This window comes from Papio anubis, chromosome 5 (genome assembly GCF_008728515.1).
Source record: "Papio anubis isolate 15944 chromosome 5, Panubis1.0, whole genome shotgun sequence".
Lineage (NCBI taxonomy): Eukaryota > Metazoa > Chordata > Mammalia > Primates > Cercopithecidae > Papio > Papio anubis.
In genome coordinates this window covers 70171631-70197730 of record NC_044980.1, presented here as the reverse complement: position 1 = coordinate 70197730, position 26100 = coordinate 70171631, and the positions used below count along the sequence as shown (strand labels likewise).

Here is a 26100-nt window from a genome sequence, read left to right as displayed (position 1 = left end):
GACACAGTTAATCACTTCCTCCTCTTCAAAACACTTTTTCCACTTGGCTTTCAAGTGAAAGTCACTACGCTTCTTCCTCCTATTCAGTGGCTACTCATTCTTAGAAACTGGATTTCTCTTCATCAACCCAGCCTCTGATTTCTGGGTGCCCCAGGTCTTAATCTAGTTCTCAGATCTCTTCTTCTACCCATACTCACTCCCTTGGTCATCCCATCCAGGTTCACAGCTGTAAGTGTCATCCATGCACTGATGACTCCCACATTTACATCTACAGGTAGCTGGAACCTTGCCCTCTCACCTCTCTTCCCTCTCACTTATTCCATTCCAAAAACTCTGGCCTGCTTGTGCTTCTTTCAAAATGCCAAGTATATTCCTGACTTGGGACCTCCCACTGTCTGGGATATTCCTCCTCCAGATAGCCACATGGCTCACTCCCCTGCTTCCTTCAAGTCTTATCTCAAAAGTTACCTTTCCAGAATATCCTCTCTGGCAACACAGCACAGCACAGCAGTTAAGAGTCCAGTCAGCCAGCCTAGGTTTCAATCCTGACTTTGCCACTTCCTGGTGGTGTGATCTTAAATAAATTTAATCTATCTAGGCTCCAGTTTCCTCATCTTTTAAATGGGGATAATTATAGTACCAACCAAATAAGGTTGTGAAATTTTTTTCTTGGTCATCTCCCGCAATTAAAATGTAAGTTCTAAGAAAACAAGAACTTTTAGTTTGGAGGGTTTTTTTTTTCTGCTGTAACTCAGTGTCTCAAACATTGACTGACACAGATTAGGCTCCCACTTCAATCAATATTTGCCAAATAGACGAATGAAGGTATAAGTGAAAAAAAGAGAAGGATATGAAGAAAATATTCCTTATTGATCAAAAGATGAACACAGAATTTCAAGATTCATTGAATGAATGAATGAATGAATGAATGAATGAATGAAAATGGTGAATCAATTATAATGTAAGCACTGTGAGTGTAAGGACCTTGTTAGTATTCCCTGATTCAAGGTCACAGTAGGCACTCAACATTTACTTGTTGTATAGCTGAATGAATGAATGCCCTGTTTAGTCTCCTGGTCCTTGATCTGCAAGAATGAGACTCTAACAGGGAGAAACATGAGCATCGCCCAGAGAATCCTGTTCATATGCTGGTAGGCCCAGTGCTGAAATACCCATAGGAAATGGAGGTAAAATGCTGGATGTTTTACAGCAAAGGCCATTCTGAATATTTCAACAATTGAATAATACACTAAAAAGTTAGTAAATATGGTCAATTTTTAGTCTATGCTCCCATTTTCATGTTTCCCAACTTGGGGTTTCCTCAAGCATGGGCACACACACACAAGTCACAACCAATAGGTAAATACTAGAAGGAAGGTAAGGTAGGGCTATGGGATTATTCTGTGACACAAGAGGGGCCCAGGGGCAGCTGTGGTACAAGGACAAACAGATTGTAGGCCTCTGTGGGGCTGCTCTGTGGGATGATGGCCATGATAACTGTACTTAGACCAGGAGGGCTAAGAATAGCCCTAATGGGTTGGGGGTGAGAGACCACTGGAAGAGTGGTCTTTCCAATAATATGATGATGACAACACATTTACGAAGTGTCAGGCATTACATTGAGCACTTTGCTTGCATGCTCTCACTTAATCCTCACTGGTCCTAGATGAAATAGGAAATACTCTTACCCCATTAAATGAATGAGAAAACAGGCTAAATAATATTCATTTAGCGAGTGGTGGCAGCTGGAATTCTAAGCAAAAGTTCTCAACCACTTACTTCCAGAGATAACATCTACCCTGGGAGGGATTTAGAATCACCTGGTCTGGTCTAGGAATCTTGGGAAAGAATCTGGAGGAGAGAGGATAAAGGTCAAACTTCTATGGAAAGGTACTACGTAGGGAAGGCCAGACTGGAGTCTCTGGTAGACTAGACAAGTATTGCCAGCACCCAACGGCAAACCAGAGAGTCTAGTTTCAGAGTGCTCCCTCGGCCTGTTCTATTCTGTCATCTCTGAGGCTCAGTAAAGTCCTCTTGAACATGCCAGTCTTGACTCATCTCTGCTCTGGAACCAAATACAACCTCACGTGTATGAGTTGTCCAGGATATTAATGTGAGAAGAAGGGCCCCTTCTCTCACTCTGAAGCCCATGTGGGGTTGGGTGAGGGTGAGTAGGGAGATCAAAGCAGAAGACAAAATGCTGTAGATGGAGTCAAGAGCTGCCCAGTCCTTCCAGAGCTAGGTTCTGAGGGCCATTTTATCAACAAAGGTGACATTCTCTACAGAAGGTCAATACTAGAAAATCATACAAAATGCTGGGTATGTGTACCATATTGTCATTAGGAGGTGTGGTCAAGATTCTGGAACTGGGAAAACAACCAAAGGCATAGGGCATAAACCACAGAAATGCAGGGACATCACCAACGAGATTCCAGTATGGCTGCCAGATGGAATCCTCCTGGTCTGAAACTGCTCTGGCCAGGTCACAAGCTCTGGCTGGCTTTTGCTCTCAGTCCCTTAAAGTTACCTCTAGGCTCCTTCTTTTATCCATAATAGGTGCATCAGAAGTACCCAGCACAAAGAAGGTGCTCAGGAAATATATGCTAAATGAAAGTATGAAAACAGATTTGGGCTGTAAATGCCAGTCAGCGAAATACTGATTTAAATTGACTTGCTTCCATTATTTATCTTAGGATGCATGTCTAGAGTCAAACTTTTTTTAAAAAAAAAAAAACAAAAACCTCAAACATATCCTAAAGGTGGAAATATTAATAAAAGATATTTTGGAATGGTCTAAAACTGAAGAGCATATTTAATCTAATGCAACAAAAGTCTACTGCACATACATACATACATACACACACACACACACACACACACGCACACACACAGCTTCAGGGGGTTAGGGGCTCTCAGACTGAAACGCCAGTAACTAAATCCTTATGGAGGCAGATAGACTACTAAATACAGAATCAAGTCTTCTTTCAGATCATCTCTCCTATCCTGACAAAGTACTTTCATTGGAAAGCTTACCCTAGTAAGCTACTCATCAAGATATAAGCAGTATCCGTTGATATCTTACAATGCTCTAAGACTTTGTCCTCAATAAACAAAAGAGGAGGTTTTCTCTCCTTGAGGGCCCTTTAACCACAAAAAGGAAGTCAAGGCAGATTCTGTGCTCCAGGGCCTGCTCCTGAGGAAGGGGGATGTAGGACTGCTTAGTCCAGAGAGCAAGCCTGTGGCACCATTTCCATATGACTGGCCTTCATCAATGGTAGGGCTTGCATTGTGTCACCCAGCCTTCTCTTAGGGAAGAGAGCAGAGCAGGAGGGCATAAAGGAGAAGTACAACTAAGCAACCACCCAAAAAACAAAACCCTGGCAAACTTGCTGAGCCTCACAGGGTGTGCTGCCTTCCACTTTACTTATAACCTCAGGAGCCGAGGTCAGTAACAAAAGCCCACAGCACTAAGCCATGGGGTGAAATCATGGTTTCCCTACTCCAATGACAAGAAGGAAAACAAACTGATTAGCTCTCCACACAGCCAAGCCCTTACCAACACGAATCACCACACAATGCTCCTGTGAAATCTTCCAATTCAAAGGATTTGCTACTTAACAGCAGTATTCCCTTTAACGTTATTGGTTTTTTATTGCATTTTTATTATTTATATCTGTTAACCCTGGATTACAATTTTTTATCATTAAAAGATAAATTAGTCAGACAAGGCAATGATGCACTTGGTTTCCATGACAACACTTCACAAAAAAAGTTCAACCTGCTGCATCACCACAGAGCACTTTGAAAATCATTTCCTAGCAACCCCACGGGTATCCAGAGACACAGACCTTCATCTCAGCCTTTTACTCCTAAGAGAATTACACACATGATGACAGAGAAAACAGGTCACTCGGTTAGCACAAACATTTCAAGTTGGTATATTTCACTAATGTGTGGAGCAAAATAATTCCCAGCTATGTCTGCAAGGAGATGATATATGCAGCTACATGAATGTCTCAAACACATGGCATCTTCCCCCTAAGCAATGAGCTATGAAAGACATTAAACTAAATTCCACTTTGATTAACTTGATTTAAAGGCAAGTGATCACCTTTGAATAATTCACAAATATCTAAGCACCTATTTAGAAAAGAGGAATTTTTAAAGCACCCTTTGCCAATCTGAAAGACAGTGCGGCCCTCTCTGCTTCAGGCTTATCACAGTACAGTGATATGCATCAATATATTGGGAAAATAAGAATGTACAAAGTTTAAGTGTACATAAAGTGAAGTGACTTCATAACAAAGTTTACAACCTACAAGACAAGAAGCTTTTGCATAAGTAAATGTGAAATACTGAGGAATTTTTTTAAATATGAGAAATGGATGTTTTTCTATGCTTGCAAAATTTCTCAAAGTTCTCCAAAATAACACATTGTAAAATTAACAAAATATACAATGTGATCACTGTAAAACAGCTGATTACTGTGCAAGTTAGTCTCCAATTGCAAAAACCACTATGCCCATCCACATCCACTGTCTGCCCTGCTCTCTGTCTTGGGAGGCTGATCTGTGCAGCCTGCACAAGCCTCCCTTGTGTCTGGCTTCATGCTGTATGCGGCCAGTGGGAGGCACTGGCAGGGCACTGGAGGATGAGAGGAGACAGAAGTCAGGTCCCTTCCTCCCCACTCCTTCCCTGCTTCAGTGCCCTGTCCTGGCAATAGCATGTGCCTTCATGAGTACCGCTTATGCCAGGAGCCCCCCAGCCTACAGTCCTAGGGCCAGTAAGGGCTGAATACAGTTGCTAGTCTGGACATCTCATTTTCCCTTGTCTTTCCTTATCTCTGCTCACACCTCTGTAAGTGGAACCTACACTGAAGTCTCTTCATCAGAACTGTCTGGGGTGAGCTGTTTCCCGTGGGACCGGGACTGATGCAACTTTGACAACTGCAATCAATTCTGAATTAACACGTAGCAAAACCTTTTGTCACACAGCTTCCTTTTGACATTGTTACCATTATCATCATTCCTACTTTCTCTGATTATCATACAAAAGAAGATAGAAATGAAGGTGATTTGGAATTCCCTCCCTTTAATCCTAAATCCAACTACTTCCACTGTAACCAGAGAAAAACGGCCTAAAGAGAAACAGAATTTTTCCTTAAGAACTTTAAGTCAATCTAAAAAGCAAGACTGTTTAATCCAAGCAAAAAGCAAGAAGAACTGAAAAGTAGAAAGGGGAAGTTCCCACAGACTTTCCCCTACTTCCTTTTAAGCTGGGTCTTTGTTTGTGTCCTTCCAATTTCCACACTTTCCACTCTATCTGCCTTCATATAAGCAGGTAGAAAATGCATTCCAAAACAACTACATGTGAATTTTGTTTCAGCCACCATTTGGAAATTATTTTAACCGCCATTTCTTCTAAATTACCAAAACAAATATCAAGTACCAACACACTGCGTGAGACTCCATGCACCCAAACCAGAAACCTGGCCCACATTTAATTCTAGTGCTTCCAATGATTTGGGGTTAATGCTAAACTTCTGAACCAAATCTAAACCTTAGTTTCTGCACTTTACAGAAATGGTGAGCAACTCTCTCAGTTCTTATTAAGAGGTCTGAACAACATGTGTTCACTATCGCCTCCTGTGGTGGCAAAAAATGGTGCTGCCTGAAGATTCTTGAGACTAAGTCTCTTGCTTTTCCTCCAGGTCCCATCAATTTCTTCTCCCAGACTGGAGTCAAGTAGTGATTCTCAACTCTTGACTTTGCATTGACATTGAATGTGCAGCTTTTTAGAAATACACAGAATGGCCGGGTGTGTTGGCTCACGCCTGTAATCCCAGCACTTTGGGAAGCTGAGGTGGGCAAATCACTTGAGGTCAGAAGTTCGAGACCAGCCTGGCCAACATACAAAAACACAAAAATCAGTGAGGTGTGGTGGTGGGCGCCTGTAATCCTAACTACTCGGGAGGCTGAGGCAGGAGAATTGTTTGAACCTTGGAGGCTGAGTTTGCAGTGAGCCAAAATCATGCCACTGCACTCTAGCCTAGGCAAGAGAGAGAGATTCCATCTCAAAATAAAATAGAATAAATTAAAAATGCACAGGCTGGGCAGACCCCATGAGATTGTGATTCCAGAGCTCTGGGATAGGGCTCCACAGGGGATTCTAGCATCCATCCCTGTAAAGCCAGTGTGGGAAGTGGTGCCTGTACTCTGGCTTCCTGAGCTAAAAAGTTGCAGTGTAAATTAAGTTGGCAAGGAACACTGATACAGTTTTTCTGAAGGCCCCTGGATCTAGCAGAGAACTGAAACCCACGTTCATGTTGAGATTTCACCTATGGTATCTTATTTAATTCTTAAAAACAATCTTGAATGAGCCATCAGGGAAATGCAAATCAAACCACGTGAGATACCACTTCACATCCACAAGAATGCAAGAATGGTTGTAATAAAAAAGACAGGCAATAACAAGTGTTGGTGAAAACATGGAGAAATAGAGACCCTCGTACATGCTGGCAGGAGGAGAAACTGGTACAGCCACTTTGGAGAACAGTTTAGTGGTTTCTCAGTTAAACACATAGTTACCGTACAACGCAGCAGTTCTATTCCTAATATATATATACCCAAGAGAAATAAAACCATATGTCCACACCAAAACCTGTGCAAGAATGTTCATAGCAGCATTATTCCTAAGAGCCAAAAAGTCAAAACAACTCAAATGTCTATCAATGGATGAAAGGATCAACAAAATGTAGTATATCCATATAATGACATATTATTTGACAGTCAAGAGGAATGCAGTCTGATATATACTTCAATGAGAATGAACTGTGAAACATCATGCTAAATGAAAGAAGCTGGACACAAACACTACATATTGTATGAGTCCATCTATAGCAAATGTCCATAATAGGCAAATCTATAGTGCCTGAAAATACATTAATGGTTGCCAGGGGTTCCTGGGGCAGGAGTGCAGAGGGGTGAGGATTGGAACTGACTGCTAGTAAATTCAGGGTTTCTTTTGGGGGTGTTAGAAATTATTTAGAATTAGCAGTAATGGTTTTACAACATAGTGAATATACTGAAAGCACAGAACTGCGCACTTTAAAATGGTTAATTTTATGTTTTTCTAATTATATCTCAATTTTCAAGAAAAAGTCAGTTACATGACACTTTATAGCTTGTGAATGGTATTCTATAGCAGTATCTGCATGCCAGAGTACAATATTCCAAGCACTAGACATAACTGGTGGATGCGTGTCCCACCTTTGGTCTAGGTTTACTAAAATTCTGACACTAATTTTTCTTTTATCCAACTGTTTGCAAGAAAAATGAATTCCGTATTTGATTCTCTCTCCTACCAGTGGAACATATGGCTTAACTAGAAAGAAAATTTACACAGTTACATTGATTAAATTGAGAACATAAGCTCTGTAAAGAGTATTTTGAGTTGGGCTCTCCTATCGTCAGCCTCTTAATTTACAAACTTACATAAACTCTTACAGACCTCTCCCTTCCACCCTTTCCTTTCCCTCTATTAGCTTATCTTTTCCCTGCTTCCTAATAAGAATGTTCTGCCAAAACCTGGACATCATTCCAGACTGTTCTATCTCACACATCTGCCTTGCCCAAACATCAAATAACTTCCTAATTGTAAAATAAAAATGTATGCCCTCCTATTGCACTACTTTAATCCAGACCCTCTTCATCTACCACCCAAATCATTATAAATGCTGCTAAAACTGATCTCCCACACTAATGAAACCACAATTTGGACTGTGTCATTCCCCTGTTTAAAATCCTCCCTGTGATCACCTTGATAAAATCTTTGTTCTTCAGCCTGACAAACGAGGAACTCCAAAATCTGACCCTCATCTTTCATTTTCTCCATTTCTGACACCTTCTATATGTCTTCCACACATGGTTTACACAGAACTACTTGGATGGTGGTCCTCAGGTATTCTACCCGCTCAATGTTTGCTCATGTTGGTCCCTCTGCTTGGAATCTCTCCCTCCCTCCTCTCCCAGCTACACATCAAGTTAATCCCTATTTTTCTTTCAAGGTTACACTCAGACATCCAGACACTGCGTTATTGAAGAAGCGACGTCCGTGCCAGGTGGGTTCCATGCTCTTCCTTCATGTTTCCATGGAACACCTCCTCTCTCAGGCATTACAGAACTGTAGCAGACACTTGTAGGGCAGGCAGCTTCCAACACAGCCCCCAATAATTCCCACCTCTTCGTACTCATGCCCTTGTGTAATGCTCTCCTCCACATCCATAATATGACTACCATCTTACTGATAAAAGAGACTGTCTCTCCTGCTGGCTTTGATAAAATATGCTGCTATATTGGGCAGGATGGCGTGGCTGTGGGCTGGTGGTCTCCAGCCAACAGCCAGGAAGGAGCTAAAGCTCTCAGCCTAACAGCCATCTAAAAAGTGAATCCTACTAACAACCATGTAGATAAGCTTAGAAGATTTTCTCCAGTCAAGCCTTCAGATAAGACCCTGCCCTAGCCAACATCTTGATTGCAGCCTTGTAAGACACCCTGAAGTACACGTACGACCCAGATGGGCCATGCCTATACTCCTGACCCAGAGCAACTAATAATAAATGTGCGTGTCTCAAGCCCCTAAGTCTGTGGTAATGTGTTATACAGAAGTAAACATCTGCTTTTGTGTTATCCCCTTCAATTACTCCAACTAAGTATAAAGTCACCTAGGGAAGCAACCATCCTGTTCAACTTTGTATTCCTAAGTCTCATGCACGTGCTTGATGCCCAGTTAGGCCCTCACTATATGTTTGTTGAACTGAACCAGTCTGCCCCAAAGTTTCTGCATATTTGACCCCAATCTTGCTTCCCCCTCCTAAACTGAGGCAGGTAACCAACTCTGTCTTCCATTCTGCGTGACTCATAGCATAGTTAAGATACTCCACTTCCAAGATTATCTCTTATGGACATGCACAGGCACACCTCCACTCTTTATATTACTTTCTCCATCTTTCAATTCCCATCTATACCTCCAAAATTTTGCTATGAATCTAATTCATATTTGCTGTCTCTCTCACTGGTGCCTTCGCTTCTGCCAGTCTTTCTTCTTCTGCCCCACCCAAACTTCATCACACTATCTCACTCATTCATGTACAACTTGTGAGCCAAGAAACCTCCTTGAGCACTGATAGTTGATAAAGTTGATACATTTATATAAGGAAAAAGAACAAGGTCAGTTTAAAAATTATACTGGACACAAGAAAGCACTACAGGAAAAGTATCATTATGGATCAGATATGCGATTCTATCACAAAGATAAAATCCAATTTCTGAAACATACAAAAGAATATACATCTATGCATTCCATTTCTAAAGTGGGAAAAAAAAACTTGATTTTAGGTCTTGGTGATTAATACCAAAATAAAGTACCATTATGCTCTAAGCTCTCATGAAGACTCAAGAAAGTTCTTTACAACAATCAGTGATACAGAGCCTTCTGTGGCATTCTGTGGGTGCTGACCGGGTTAATGCCAGTGTAAACACATAGAACTTTAATGTAAGTGGAAAGGCAGAAGTGAAGATGAAAATGCAGCCACTATTCTTCTCAAATCACTTTGCTGCCATAATAAGGGAGGAGAATTACAAGTCCAACAGATGCAAGACAAACCTCCTCTAGAAAATTTGTCTCAGAGATCTCACACCTCCATGAAAATGTAACTATAGCTGGGTTAAAAGCAGAAAAAGTACATTTTACTCAAAGAAAATTCTCTGAGATTAAGATCTAGAGATCTTAAGCTTAAGCTTGAGCTAAAACTGTATTACTATTTTGCAGTTACTAGACAACTAAAGAGTCCAAAGAAAGTCTTTGTATGATAGGCAGAAGTTAATGCTCTGGATAGATAAATATATTCTTTCTGGAAAACATTATGTCACTATTGTACTAAAAAATTAGACTGTATGATATGAAAATATATAGGCATAGGGCCATTCCCTGTATCACCATTACAATAGCAAAAATCAGTGGAAATAATTCCCCCAAAAAACATCAATAGGGGACTGGCTGAATAAACCAAAGTACAGCCACGTAATGGTATACTATGCAGCTATGAGTAGAAATGATTTCTGTACTATGATGGAAGGATCTCCAGGATATTTGCTAAGTGAAAAAAGGAAAATGCAGAAAAGTGACTTCTGCAGAACATGTTAATGTGCATTTTAAACAATGGTATGAAATGCATAACATTTTAAAACATAATTACCAATAAGACAGAGGGCATAGAATGTAAGAGACAGAGATAAAATCTAAATGTCTCCGAATATACCGTATTCTATGTTGAAGCATATAAATAATTTACATTCCTATAACACTAAATTAAACACTAAAGAAGACCAAATCAAAAGTAAAATGAAATAAATAATCCTAACTGTATTGTGCTAATCACTAACTGGTCCATTGTTAGTAGAACAGTCACATAAAAAGGAACTGATTCAAACAAATTACAAACATAGTAATTTGCCTGCTCATCCCTAGTGGGATATACCCTAATATCAAAAATCACTGGAAAAAAATTAAACTGTTTACAGTGTTCATATTGATCATGAAGTCGTATTGATCACTGGTATTCTGAGACGTGTGGGGTGTGTGTGTGTGTGTGTGTGTGTGTGTGTGCGCACACGCATGTGGCATCTAACAAATGAGGAATTATCATAGTGATGTTAAGAACCAGGATTTGTGTCATGGGAAAGAGGAAATAGAAACGTAAGACTGATGAGGTTGAAGAAAAGCCTTGTAGTCCTAAATTTAAACTGGATGAATAAGTATACACTCACAGTACATTTTTATCTTTCAAAAGTATCTATTTCCTGGCTGTGTCCACTTAAAAAGCCCAGAAGCAATGACCAGTCCATTAGCAATGAACTCCCCAGATCATACCTCTAAATACCATTTTTCAATAAAAATAATTAGGTTCCTGGGAGAAAAGACTAATTCTAGATCAGAGACAGGGAATGGACGCAACAAACCTAGAACATCTTGTCAGTCCAAAAGGCAGGAAATCTGTCAAACATTACTAGCAGACTATGAAAAGGACACAGGAGCCAACGTGGCTACTCCCAGTAGACAAAGTCAGGACAATTGAGCGTCAGTAAGGACAATCACTGCAATGGACTATGATACATCTAATATTTATAAACTGATAATTTTATAGGAATTCTGAAATCATCACTGGTTACCTTTGGAGGATGCTAGGAAATCAACTCGTTATTTTGAAAACTGGCAAATAGAAGAGTAGAATCAAGCATGTGCCCTGCCTTTCCCATATGAACTGACCAACTATTTGATGGAGGGAAGTTTCTCTTTATAGATGCATTCCAGAAGCATAGTAGAAAGAATGGTAGACTTTTGCAACCCCTAAGGAATTAATTGATCTAGACAACAATCATCAGTGGCTGCTAACGTCACCAAGAGACACAACCAGACATCATGTGCCTCCTGACGGAGGTCCATGACACTACCTATGAAGTAGTCTTCCCAAAAAGAAACAAGTGAATAAACCTGAATCCTATCAAGCCTCTAGATCTAACTACCAACATACAGGGAATACAAGGCCAGAAGAATGTGGTTAATGATACCACAGGAATGTAATCAGCAAAGTCCAGACTGTGGGAAACTCTGCTGGACAAATGACTCAGTTTCTTCAACAAACAAATTGTTAGAGAAAAAGAAAGAGAGGAACGGGAACCCACAGAGCAAAAGATTCTTAAGAAACGTATCAATTGATTGCAATAGGTGGATCTTATTTGAAAGATGATTCAAAAAAAATCTTTAAATGAAAATGTTTATGAGATAGGGAAACTTGAACACTGTCTTGGTACTTAATATTAAGAAATTATTTTAATTTAGAGATTTGCTAATAGTATTGTGGTTGTGTTTTCTAAACAGTCCTTATCTTTCAGAGTTACATGCTGAAATAGTTACAGCTGAAATAAGAGGATGTTTCGGATTTGCTTTAAGAGTCCCAAAATATGGGGAAAAGTAGGAGGTATAAATAAAATAATAGTCTTAATTTGTTACTGTTGAAACTGGGGGATGTACTCATGAGGTTTCACTATCCTATTCTCTCTACTTTTGTGTACATTTGAACTTTACCATAACAAAAAATGTTCAATTATGAATTGGCTTGTATATTATTATCAATAATAAGCAATACTTACTGGGTGTTACATTCAAAGCTAGCAATGGTACATATATTGATTATATCATCCTCACAGCAACTCTATGAGGTCAGAACTTTCACTATCCTTATTTTTCTACCCTTAGACAGAAGAAATTGAAAATTAAAGAAGCTAAGCCATAGAACCAAGTAGATGGTACATATAAGACTACAGCATAGTTCTCTGACATCAGATCCCAAGTGTCCAATGAGAAAAGCAAGAACCATTTTATATACATTAAGATGAGATACCGCTGTAGAGAACTGTTTACAAAGGTGTTAGAAGGTATGGATGAACAAAGGAAAGATGGAAGTAGAGCTCGAGGAACTAAAAAGATAAAGCAGTAACATCCAGAGACAATAAACTGTTAATACCCTGGGCTGACACCCGCCAGCCCACACTCGTGCTGATCAGCGGGGGGTATGGGGGTGGGGGGGCTGGCACCATCACCACTCAGGTGGCACCACTGCCACTTAGCAGGGGCCACTGCTATCACCTGTTCCTTTCTCTCACATTCCAATTTCCTGCCAGTATCTCCTACCTGTGGAATTTAAGAGGAAACCATCTGGCAAAGTAATCTGGAAGACGCAGCTTGCAGACTTCTAGCCTCATATAATACAAAGGAGAAAATGGGAAAGCAAAAATGGAGCTACGAACTAAGAGACAAAAAACCAACACCACTACTGTGCTATACATGTCAAGTTACAATGTCAAATTGTAATTGCTTGACTTAGAACCTTGATGTAAATTTCACTTTCTTCCTCCCTATTTCCATCATGGTAGCTACTTGTGTGGTCATTATGCACTTGAGATGTGGATAGTCCCTACCGAGATGCAGTGTAATCACAAAATACATTCTAGACTTTAAGAACTTAGTTCTGAAAAAAAGAAAGAATGTAAACTATCTCATTAACAAATTTTATATTGAGTACATGTCAAAATAATATTTTTAATATATTGGTTAAATGAACACATATTAAAATTAATTTACCTGCTTATTTTGACATTTAAAAATGTGATTCATAAAATATTTTAAAATTATATGTGCAGGTTACATCTGGGTCACATTTTATTTCTAGTGGGTAATGCTGCTTTAGAGCTTCAACCCAAAGCAAGCCTTATCTGGCAGTCTCTGAACCACAACACCCAAGGGCATTCTCAGCCATCAACTCCACCAGACTTTAGAGTCCTTCTTAATCAGTTCTCTTGGATCCTATTTGTGTCTGGCAGCTTTGAGCTCCAGGCTTGATCTTAATTCTATCTCTGGCCCCTGTCTGTGGCCGTACAATTGTCTGCTCCTTGGCTTTTCCTCAGAGTCTTCAGCTGATTACCCCTCAGGCTCACAGTTCTTCATGCTCTCCCAGTAGGAGTGTCTCACCTGGAAGAACCCAATTCCCAACCCCTAACTCCTGCCAGCCAGCCGGCACTCAGTCAATACACTGCCTTCCCACAGAAGACCACAATATAGGGCACAAACAATGGAAGCTCCTGAAAGGTGGAACTATGTCGTATTCTGTTTTTTGAGATGCAGTCTCACTCTGTCACCCAGGCTGGAGAGGAGTGGTGCAATCTCTGCTCACTGCAACCTCTGCCTGCCAGGTTCAAGCAATCCTCCTGCCTCTGCCTCCTGAGTAGCTGGGATTACAGGTACAAGCCACCATGCCCAGCCAATTTTTGTATTTTAGGAGAGATGGGGTTCACCATGTTGGTCAGGCTGGTCTCTAACTCCTGACTTCGTGATCCACCCACCTCGGCCTCCCAGAGTGCTGGGATTACAGGTATGAGCCACCACGCCCGGCCATCATATTCATTTTTTAATCACTCTAAACCTAGAGTAGTGCCTTAGTATAAGGCAGAAAATACACATACACACGTACTTGAGAACCTAGTGGGTTTACAGGGACTGTACCTCTGTCATAGTTGTACCAGTCCTTTTGGAGATACATTATCCCTACTGAGCAAGGAGAAACCATGCAGCTTCTCCAAAGTCACAAAGTTTGTACAGGGCAGAGCTGGAACTCAAGCCGGAGTCAGTGAGTAACTTTCCTTCACACCAAGTTACCCTTTTGTAGCCACAAACATTATAGCAAAGGAGCTGCAAGGGAGCCTTGTGAAATGCCTCCTTTCAAAAGCTCCATGATGTCTGGGGCCTTGGCACAACTGGAGAGGGCTAGGTGGACACCAGGATGTGCCTCCACCCCCAGGGTGGTCAGTGGAGTCCTCATCTACAGTGAGTTTCGAATAAGGACACACTCAACTTAGCTGAAACGGTTTCTTCAAGAAAAGTGCCTCACCAGCTTGAATAAGTTCCCTTCAGTCCAAACTGGGCAGTCTGAGCACAAATAGGTTTAATAACTGCAATGCATCAACACATCCAATACACACAAACCCATAACAATTCATAATGATACTAAGCAAATTAACAGGCAAAGAACTCCTGTGGCCTTAGGAGAATGCTAGGGAATCAACTCTTGAAACAAGTTTCTTGAGGCATTCCAGTGAATATATGAAGACAAAATGATAGCGTATCACCATTTTACAACCTCTAATGACTAATAGATATAAGCAATGATCATTAATGAGAGTTAGCATCACAGAAAAGAGACAACCAAACACCCTACAAAACTTAGCATACTCCGATTTTCTGTTAGCATCACAGAAAAGAGACAACCTCCACCCTACAAAACGTAGTATAATCCAATCAAACCTCTAAATCAAACTGCAGTTTCTAGCAAACACAGACAGCAGGGAAATATGTTAGATGCACCACGGGAATGCAATAAGTAAACTTTAGATTGGGGGAAAATCTACAGGACAAACAACCCAGGTTCCTCAACAAACAAATTGCAAGTATATAGAAAAGAGAGACGGGAAGGGGAAGCTACAGACTAAAAAAGACTTCAGAGGCATAGCAACCAACTGCAATGAGTGGAGTTACCGTTTGGATACCAACAAACAGTACAAGAATAAGCAGTAAGACAATTAGAAAAGTGTGATCGATATTAAGTTGTCATATTTTTGGTGTATAGTAGTTTTATGATTTATTTTTAAAAAACAGTTATAGTTAAAAGATACCAACTGAGCTATCTGTACATGAAACAGAAAAGAAGTACCACAAAGAAGCTAGACACACCCCTTTTTACCTGCAGATAAAATAGGACAGTGAAAACAGGACGGTTGAGCAGATGTAGCTCTGGGTCCCTAGCTGTGTGATCTTGGTCAAGCCACTGGAGCCGCCTGTGCCTCCGCCTCCTCCCTAGCAATGTGAGGTTAATAACACCACCTGAGCCCCTCAGTGCCCCAGCACACCATGGATCACTAAAGATAACTACTCCCTAAAGGAACTTCACAAATTCTCCCTCATCTGCTTCATCAGCCTCTAATTAAACCCACTTCTCCCAAAGGACACCCATACAAAAGAAACGAGAGTTCTAATTCAATTTTATGTTTCTTTCACAGCAATATTGTTTCAACAGTGTAAATACATTCCAGCTACATAATGGACTAAAACTTTTTTGTGCTAACCTAGAAACCTAAATGCCACATATAACATTGTTTCTACATGAAAGTCTTTCCCCAATAACAACTAGGTGCCTTACAAACTAATGTTCATCATATAGTCTGCATATAAAAGTGAACACTGCCTTTCACATTCATCCAAAGCACTTCCTGGTTGTGTTTTAGGATTCAAAGTTCTCACCTTTGATACAACAAGAGATTCCAATCTTTTGCCCCACCTCCTTGTCCGTTCTTGAAAATCTCAACTAAGTCTGCAAAACTCCCCTCTACCACTGCCCTTAGGGAGATCAGGCTAAGTGGATCACACTCCCCTGCCCTCACCTGTTCCTCCCAAGGGATGAAGGCTCCACAGTCAGTCAGCCAGTGCCAGGGCTTGACAGTCCTAATGGACCAGATCACTGCAGAGAACAGCCTGGGTGTCAGAGAGCTCACCCTGGGCTCCACATGTGACTGAGAAGAAGGGCAGGGCAGCAACCACAAGGACAGGAGGACCTGCAAGAGTCTACTAGGTGAGGAGGGTCCTGAAACTGGCTTTACGGACTCAGCATTATAGATGTGGGAGGGGGAGAGCAGGAAGTCTCCTGCAAACCTCCCCGCCTAGGTATTCTGCCCCAGCAATACTTCCCAGAGCAGGTGTGTGTGCGTGCGTGCATGTGTGCATGTGTGCGTCTGAGGCTGCACATGACAGATGGATCTGGGATGAAAGGTGGTATCCACCCAATGCTTGCACAGCCACAGACTACGCTGATCCTTGCTCCCTTCAGTCTTTATTTGGCCATCCTTCTTTTGAGTATCACACTCTCGATTGTGGGGGAAAGAGACTTCTAGTTCCAACTAAGGCTCAGCTCCAAACACTGTTGGTGGCTTTTGTTTCCTCGCAGAGACCCCATTTCTCAGCCAAGACTGTCGATCAGATTTTTAAGCTGAAAATGAGTATGTCCCACAAGGTCCCAGGACCACTAGTGGCTGAAGTGTGGATTGGTGGGTCATCACTGACCTTCATAAATGTATCTGTCTCTCCATTTGGTCACTGCTCTCATTTGAAGCTCCCTCAGCAGGAACTCTGGAGTGGACAAAAGCTCTGGCTATCCTGAACCCTTGTCATCACCTTCCAGTTCCGGAGCTTTAATGTTATTTGTGGTTCTGATGTCAGAACGGCACCTTTTTCTTCATATGGTACCCTGGGTGGCAGATTGCTTTAAAATCTCTCATGCATCTTCCTATAAAAATTTCCAAAATTCAGGGTCTTGTCTCAGTTTTATGACTCACACAGACAACTGAGTCCCTGGAGTTAATCATTACATCTTCCTATTTGAGAGAAAACAGGTTTTAGATGTACAGGGTATCATTTTCCCAACAATATAGTGTCTGACAGCACCCAAAACGCAGCAATACAAAAATCGACTGAGCTCATGCAAAATGCTTCAAAGAGCAATTAGAGACTGAAGCTTCAGGCTACACGTTTATACCAAAGAATTCCACAGGGAACCAACCACCTCAGGATAACACCAAGGCCTTGACCTTTAAATTCTGCTGAGTGTGGGCTCAACAGTCATGGAACCCAAACCCCACCTTGGGCCTTGGACTGGCAAGATTCTACTATGTCATCACCTCTGGAAATCCAACTGAAGCGGACAAAACCCACGTCTGTGGCAGCAGTTTCCAAGGCTTTGGGATAACACATCTCTCTATAAATTCAGTTAGTCATCTATCGGCCAAATCAACGTACTTGAAAGTGTGGGATACATTTTCCATAAAAAACAATTATATGTTTAAAAAATACCTAAATCTAAATAACCGAAATCTCATTTTAATTACCCAAAGAGTAATAATAGCAACCACAAAAATAAGAGCAGCTACTATTTGTACAGCACTTACAAAGTGTCAGGCACTGTGTTCAGTGAAAATAATGACAACATGTTGTGTCAGAGCTTCTCACATTTTGTGTGCATTTTTAAATTCTTCTCCAACTTCAAAACACTCTAGTTCAAGTTAATAGAAGGGGTGACAGTGGATATGTCAAAGGAAAAATCTCACTCATGAGGCTCCCTGCTCCCCTTCCCTCTGCCTGTTTATCATCCTTCTGCTCTAAATAACTGCAGTTCCAGGACCAGCCACACTTGGGGCTGCAGGCTGTGTGGCCACAGGCCTGAGTGTGCAACACACTTAAGGGATGGGCTCACGGGGTGAGAGACCATTCGGACCCTCCTGCCTTCAAACTTCAGTCCTTGCCTTGGGAAATTTATCCCACCTCTTGCAGCCCCATTTTCCACTTTTCTAAAGTGAAAATGATAAAGTGTAGCTCATAGCAGATCAGGCGAAACCATGCAGATTTGGTGAAACAATGTATATAAAGTGCTCAGCAAATAGCAAGAACTTAAATAACAACTAATATTATTATAGCTATCCTGTTTACCTTGTTGCGAAGTGTACAAACTATGCCTGAAAACTTAAATTGCCTTGGAAACAAGAGGCAACCATGAAATAGTCTTATTTTCATTGACGGATTATCCAAAAGCAAAATGGTTCCTTGATTTTTATTACAGCAATCACAAGCTTCTTAAAGCAAATTTTCAGTAGAGTAGGATAATTCTACTTCAAGAACTACTTTTCTGTGCATTCTCCCTAAGGAGGTAGAAAGGAGGGGATGAAAGAAACCAATGGTAAAGAGTAAAGCAAAAAAATCCGAAATAAAAGCTGGCTATTATCTGCTGATGGGAGAAAAAAATAGACTGGGGAAGGAGTCATGAACAACTAATTCTAAACTAATATATACTACAACTTGTTGAGAAGTAGTGTTTTGGGCCAGGCATGGTGGCTCACGCCTGTAATCCCAGCACTTTGGGGGCCAAGGCAGATGGATAGCTTGAGCTCAGGAGTTTGAGACCAGTCTGGGTAACATGGAGAAACACCGTCTCTACAGAAAATACCAAAAAATTAACCAAGGGTGGTGGCACCACCTGTAGTCCCAGCTACTCGGGAGGCTGAGGTGGGATGATAGCTTGAGCCTGGGAGGCAGAGGTTGCAGTGAGCTGAGATCACACCATTGCACTCCAGCCTGGTGACACAGTGAGACCTTGTCTCAAAACAACAAAAAAAGTGTTTTTTACTAAAATATAACTACCAAGAATTCCACTGTAGGGTAAAGGTAACACCTATCTTTAAAAATAAATTCCCGGACACATTTTAATATTTTTAAATATGTTCTAAATGTACACATTCTTTATTGAAAATATAACCTTATAAGCACATAGCAAAATTCACTTTTTTTAAACTTTTCAAGCCTGTGGAGAGAAGGTTATAGAAAGCGCGAAAGTAAAAACTGAGAAGAAAAATGGAATAAACTGATAAGGCTGGATCCTGAGTCTCTTATGAGGCTCAGGTCTTTCTCCCCCATTCCACCCTTGGGCTTTGAGTTCAGGATAGGGAGAAGGACAGCAGGCAGGGGCCAGAGGAAGTGATAAAACACATGTATCAGCAGTCACGGGACAGAATGAACTGAAGAGAAGGATATGTTTACAGCAATAACTTCGAGGTCTCCGACCAAGATAATTGGACATATTTTAATATCATTAGTCATCAAACAGGAACTGTAAACAGTGAATTAAGTGGCCATTTTAAAATGCCATTATTTTAGACAACCATCAAACTGCCCATCACAATTTGAGTTTATCTATACCGAGGTAGCTCCAGTGACACTGAACATCTCTTACTGCCTGTTACGAAGAGCCTTTGGGATATGCTCAGGATATTTTTCATTTGCCCCTCCAGACCCACTCTCCACCCTGCTCGGTACCCTGGAAAACCCCAATCAACAGATTCCCTTTCCCTCTGGTTTCCATATGTGGAAACCAGCAGGAGCTTGATGAAAGGGAGGACAATGTCATGAAGGGATTTACTGCTTTGGCTCCCTCCCTGCCCACTCCTCCTGAAGGCTACAGCTTCTGAGGGTTTCTCTGACCTACAGGTTTGGTTTCTCAGCTTCCCATAACCACCCTGATATGGTTTGGCTGTGTCCCTACCCAAATCTCACCTTGAACTGTAGCCTCCATAATTCCCATGTGTTGTGGGAGGGACCCAGTGGAAGGTAATGGAATCATGGGGCAGTTTCCCCCTTACTGTTCTCATGATAGTGAACAAGTCTCACGAGGTCTGATGGTTTTATAACGGGAACCTCTTTTGCTTGGTTCTCATTCTCTCGTCTGCCACCATGTAAGACATGCCTTTTGCCTTCGGCCATGATTGTGAGGCTTCCCCAGCCACGTGGAAATGTAAGTCCATTAAATCTCTTTTTCTTTATAAATTACCCAGTCTCTGGTATGTCTTTATCAGCAGCGTGAAAACGAACGAATACACACCCCCTCCCCTTGACTCTTCTGGGGTAGTAACAGCTCCCTCTTTTTCCAGCCTAGGGTGCTTCAGCTTCATTTGTTGTCTTTCCTTCATTCTGCCAAAAAATTTGCAGTAATCCCTTCATTTGATTATTCTGAGTTACCCCTTTTGGATGTGCAGTCTGTTTCCTGCCCAGACTCTGTCTGATCAGGGTGCAAGGAAGGATTGCTTGGTTGGTCTTGTGTCATTTGGTACCGGGTTCACAAAGTTACCTACAGCCCTCTGATTGGTCACCACAGCCTCCTGAATAGAATAGAAAGTGAGAAGTTTCTATTCTGCCATCAGAAGTCTCAACCTGGTTCAACAGCTGTCACCCTTGCTGAACCACTAATTTCTAGATTTCCCTTGCCTGCCTGGCCCCAGCGTTCCCACCTGCTCCCTGCCCCCCTCCAACTTTGCTGGATGTCCAAACTCTGGACTCTTGTCTTCCCACCTGGTTCCACAGGGCTCACTCCCTTCTTCCTATTTTGATTACTGGTCTTAACTCATGACCAGTCTAGTGCCACACAATCTGCCCTGCCCTCACCAGCATGTCCTGTCCTGCCGGTGCCCAGGCCATACCTGGTGGTCAGCAAAACAGGATTTCTTTTTTTTTTTTTTTTTTTTTGAGACGGAGTCTCGCTCTGTCGCCCAGGCTGGAGTGCAGTGGCACAATCTCGGCTCACTGCAAGCTCCGCCTCCTGGGTTCACGCCATTCTCCTGCCTCAGCCTCCCGAGTAGCTGGGACTACAGGCGCCCACCACCGCGCCCGGCTAATTTTTTCTATTTTTAGTAGAGACGGGGTTTCACCATGGTCTTGATCTCCTGACCTTGTGATCTGCCCGCCTCGGCCTCCCAAAGTGCTGGGATTACAGGTGTGAGCCACCGCGCCTGGCCAGGATTTCAATAGAAACTGTATCATCTCTGAACAGCTGGCAGCTTATACTATGTTACATCCTGGCTTGAGGACTTACTTTCCTTTAAAAGGAAAAATTACCTGATGGTCCTTAAAAATTCATGGAACTACTGAAGAAAGTCATGAAAATAAGGAAAATGTGCTCATTCATTCTAATTAATGTGTTGGGAAAAGGAGGAACTAAACTGTAATCATATATACAATGGCAGAAGGCAAACTTGAATCTTATGAAATCAGCTTGCAGGACTCACTTGAGCTTACTAAACTTTATATTCCATTTTAAAATGAAAAATGATGGTGAAAGGCGTAGCAGGAATTCCAAGAGCTGAGAAGACAATATGTGCCTGTATCACGTAACATCCAGTCTTGCTTTAGGCTTCTCTTGTGGTGGCAAAGCAAGACATTACGACCTGTACAAACCCAAAAGGATCCTGGGGAAAACTTACCTCAAGAAACCAGAGTTGGCTACAGGATCCAGCACTCTCCTCACTTACAGACTTTTTAGCAAATCTCGGAGGCTCAGAGTTTGACTTCTTGTACAGCGATAGGTTTCCCATACAGAAGTGAACTAAGATGAAAGCAGTGCTATGACTAGTACCCCAGATAAAGATAGTGTGGTACTATGCACTCTGCTGAGGTGGCCCCACCTCACTCACCTGGCCAACCGACAGATAATTTAGTTCACTGAAAAGCAGTGGTTCTCAAAATGTGGTCCCCAGATCAGTAACACTAGCATCTTCTGGAAGCCTGCTAGAAATTCAAATTCTCAGGCCCCACCCAAGACCTACTAAATCAGGATCTCTGGGAGTGGAGTACAGCAATCTATATTTTAACAAGCTCTCTAGGCGATTCTGGCGTACACTAAAGTTTGACTCCAAAACACCTACTTAGAAAACAAAAATGACTTTTCTCCAATATAGCTCTACTCCTCCCCCAGATAAAATCGTATTATTATTTACCATCAGGTCAGTGGAATATCTATTTATTTTCCTTTTACATATAGTCAACTCAGGATTATCCTCACAAATTCTAGAACGCTATGGAACAGAAGACATAGAAGTCACTAATAACTGGTTTAGGTACACCATTTCACAGGAGATTTATCCTCCTCATTAGGCTTTGCTTACCAAATTTCATGGATATTTCCTGAATCGCTAGCACCTACAACACAGTCTGGCCACAAATACTGAATGAACAAATGAGCACATTCTGTATGAATGGAGGGAAAGCGGGGAGCTGGTGATGCTGCCATCTGGAAACTAACAACGTCCTGTGTCTAATCCACAAAAGAGTTAACCTACACCGCGGTCATAGCAAGTTGATGGTATTGTCAGTAAAGATTCCTTTCTACAACTGGTTGTCTAGTCCCAGATGCTCCCAAGTAGGAACAGCTGGTATGAGAAAACTTGTAAGAATCCCTGGTTCTTCCCAGAGAGAGGTTCAACCATCTCCTCTGAGGATTTCTGAACAAGAATTACAAAACTGGCACAATATCAAGAGTGAGCATCCTGCAGGATTCTCCTGTTGGAGTACTATTTTTGAAAAGGCAAGCAAAAAGGAAAGAAATTGCTAGGAAGTTGCATTTTTACAGCAATTGGGAGACAAATCTAACTTCTTACCAGAAATGGAAACCCATGTGATATCATTGCACTGCATATGAATTATTAATGCTTATAATCCTTTTTTTTTTTTTGCAAATTAGGTATTCAGGAAGGTTCCTGTTGACATCATGTTTGACATCATAATGCCTCATCATTCTAAAAGCTTAATGAGATGAATTATTGCTAGAAAAGAGAGAGAGATCAAGCACACACTTTTTGCACTCTGGGGAATACCAGAGGCCAAGCAGATAATGAGGATACACTTCATAATTGATGTAAAGTGGTGGGGGAAGGGGTGGAAACTATTACAACTTTCCACCATTGTAAACAGGACCAAATGGTAAAGATTTTACTTTTTCCACCTGAGTGCTTCGGAAAGGCGTGGGGCACCACCACGTGCCTAGCAACTATCTCAAACTATTAAGGCAAAAAAAAGAATGCTTAGTCTACGAAAAATGAAAGTAAAGTTTTTATAAAATCATCTCAGCAACAAAAGGGCACAGAACATGTGAACTTTAAGATTGAGAAAAGACAATACGACGCCCAGTCACAGGCCTAAAAGGATACTATTAAATATATTAGGGCAGTTCTGTGATAACAATTCTGTAAGATTTGCATGAATAACTCTGGTCTCAAATTTCACTTCAAATATATACTTTCTGAGATCCACACAATGCAAAGCAGTGTTAAGTCACTGAACCAGCGGTTTCATTTCCAACATTCCTAGTAATGGGTTAGAGTGAATTAAGCTCTTATTTGGGAATCTTGTTGATAAAGCAAAATGAGTTCAATTCTAACCCAGGTCAAGGCTTTTAACACTTAAGCCAAGTAGCAATGAGATTTACACAAGTTTATACAAGCTACTAATAATTGGGACTCATTGTCCCTTCAGTTTTTACTTCATTTGGTCTCTAAGCAGCCTCTTGAGGGAAGTATTAAAAACGTACAGAATGGGTTCATTCAGTATTCTTTCTTCTACTGAACAAACATGGAGTAGCTAGAGTTGCCAAGCACTAAACTGAGATTCTTGATATTCTGGAAAACAAAAATTCACAATTTCTCTGGAGCAACCAAAAAAAGTATCACAAAGTTCATGAGCTGTCACCATTTTGAACTACTGCTTCAGGTCTTCAACCATCAGGCAATAGGATGGTCTTTACCGATAACAGCCCAACTTAATATTTTCACCAAATTTAACATTTTCATCCCTGAAATTGCTCCTAAAGCTAACTGTGTGTGAACAGGGAGTGGGAGAGAGAGAGAGCCTGACAAAAGCAAAGTATAGCTTTCAGCACATGCCTCTGTAACAAATGGACAACTGGTAGGTTTGTACTGTCATGAATCCTAGACTCTAGTCTTCAGATATGCTATGCTAAGATCACACTGTTAACATTCAATAGTTAGGAGAGAAAGCTTATTTCTGGCACATAGTAGGTGCTCAATAAATGGTGTTTTTATTATAATGGTGATTATGATTACTGCCAGAGAAACACTGCAACCACAAGCAAACATCAGTTAAGCTTCATGTTAAACAATCAGATGCTGTAAAAAAAAAAAAAAAAAAAAATAGGTTCATTAAAAAACTTCTGGACTTCCAGATTGAAGCCAAAATATGTTATCCTTCTCCTCACTGCTCCACTGTGGGCTGACTTCACCCTATGAAGACCAAGTTTTTAACTACTAAAAATACAAATGTGTCTTTGACAAAAATCCACGGAATGGTTCTTGGTAACCTATTGGCCAGGTAAAGGCTGTGATTCTATCTGACATTAGGAGTCATAGAGATGTGTATTTCTTCTCTCTGTACAATGGGATATGCCATTGTCATCTTGTTTGCTGTAAGGAAAAAAGACCCAGTGCCCAGATTTACACAATGAAAAGCCTCTTACATTTAATAGTACTTTGAGAACATACAGGAGGACACTATTTAAATAATTATTTTTCTTCTGTCATTAAGAAATAAATATTTAGCGACTGCTTTAACCACCTAAACAATTTTTTCCACTTCCTCAAAATCCCACTTTCTGGAAAGACCATATGTATGTGCAGAATCATCCTCAGACAGCTGTACTGCACTGGAAACCATGTCCCCTCACGGTGGCTCTGCTGACACTCCGAACTCATGGCCCGATTCTCTCAATTCTGTCTAGGATGCAGCCAACCCAGAGAAACGCTACAGTGACAAACAACAGGTTCCACTCTGCTCCGTTCCCACATCTCTTCTCAAAACACGAACACTTATTCATTCACAAATCCCTACGCTCGGTGCCTGTGCTGAGACTCCAGCCTGGCTGGTAATCCCAGGTAAAAATCGGAATATGGGGCACTATCTATCCTGGTGCTGCAACTGCACCAGTCACCTACAAGGCATGCAAATCCAGCTCGTGCTCAGATTTCATTCAACAGGACTGGCCACCGAATGCTCTCAATGGTCCCCACCCCTCTTCCTCCAAGCCACAGCCTTCCTGTCCTCAAGGAGGAACAGACCAGACCACCTGCTTCCCTCTGCGCTCCCTTCCCCGCCCCGTCCCCCAGGACCAGCTAAGGACGCTCCCAGGACCCCTCCAGGGGCCTTTTTCTGTCCACATTTCCTGGGCTCCCACCATCTCCACAAATGAAAAGTAAACTCCTCCTTAGTGACAACCTCTCCAAACCAACCGCGTCACGGTCACCCAACTCCGCCAGAGCCCCCAGCCCGTGCAAGCCCCGCCGACGGGGCGGGCGGCCCCCACACTGTGTGCCAGCGCGGGGCATTTACCTTCACGCTGGTGTAGCTGGTCTGAGTCTCGGCCTCGGCGCTGCTGCAGCAGTGGCGCCTCCGGCCCCTGCTGGTGGTCGCGGCGGGGGCTGCGGAACCCGCGCTGCTGCCGCTGCCCAGCTCTGTGCGGGCCCTGCGGACGCGGGCGGCGCTGGGGGGTCCCGACGCGCGGCTCGGGGGGATGGCGTCGGCGGCGTCGGTCTGGACGAAGAGGCCGGGCAGGGGTGCCGCGGGACCCTGCGACACGCTGGTGGTCTGGCGGGGCGAGTTGGACTCGTCCGAGTCCCGGCAGTAGATCACGCCGCTCTGCGAGACATGGATGCTGGGGGCGCAGCCCATCCCTCGGCCGGGCTCCCCCGCGCGCCCGCCCGCGCCCGCGGCCGCCGGGACCCAGCGCACCCGCTGCCACCTGCAGTGAGGGGGCGGTCGCGGCGGCGCCCGGACTGCGCGCCCCCCGGCCTGTGTGTCCGCCGCTCCGTCGGGCTGGCCGCGGTGCCCCCCGCCGAGCCTCCGGGTAACGCGCGCGTCACCCCAACTTTCCCTTTTGGGCCATCTTCCTCCCCGAGCTGGGGAGCGCGCACACACAGCGCCCCGCGCGCACCAGCGGCCGCCACCCTCGCCGCCGCGGCGCCCCAAACACGCTCCCCGCGCCTCCGCCTTCCCCTCCTCCCTCGGCGCGGCCCCCGCCGCCGCCCAGCTCGACCTCGCCGGGCTCCCGCACCCGCG

The 26100-nt window shown here is 42.7% G+C and overlaps 1 protein-coding gene across 6 annotated transcripts in view; it reads right to left on the bottom strand.

The window, feature by feature from the left end:
* Positions 1 to 26100, bottom strand: part of PDE8B (phosphodiesterase 8B) — a 330903-nt gene that overhangs the window by 185243 nt on the left and 119560 nt on the right. For 2 of the 6 annotated variants that reach the window (XM_021939478.2, XM_021939480.2), the window contains exon 1: positions 25375 to 25953. The exons of 3 other annotated variants lie outside the window; for them this stretch is intronic. In XM_021939478.2, the coding sequence (XP_021795170.2) occupies positions 25375 to 25713 (339 nt within the window). In that variant the 5' untranslated portion in view covers positions 25714 to 25953. Of the gene's footprint in view, positions 1 to 25374; positions 25979 to 26100 lie in introns of those variants that run through there. One more of the 6 variants, XM_021939477.2, reaches the window with a different exon arrangement.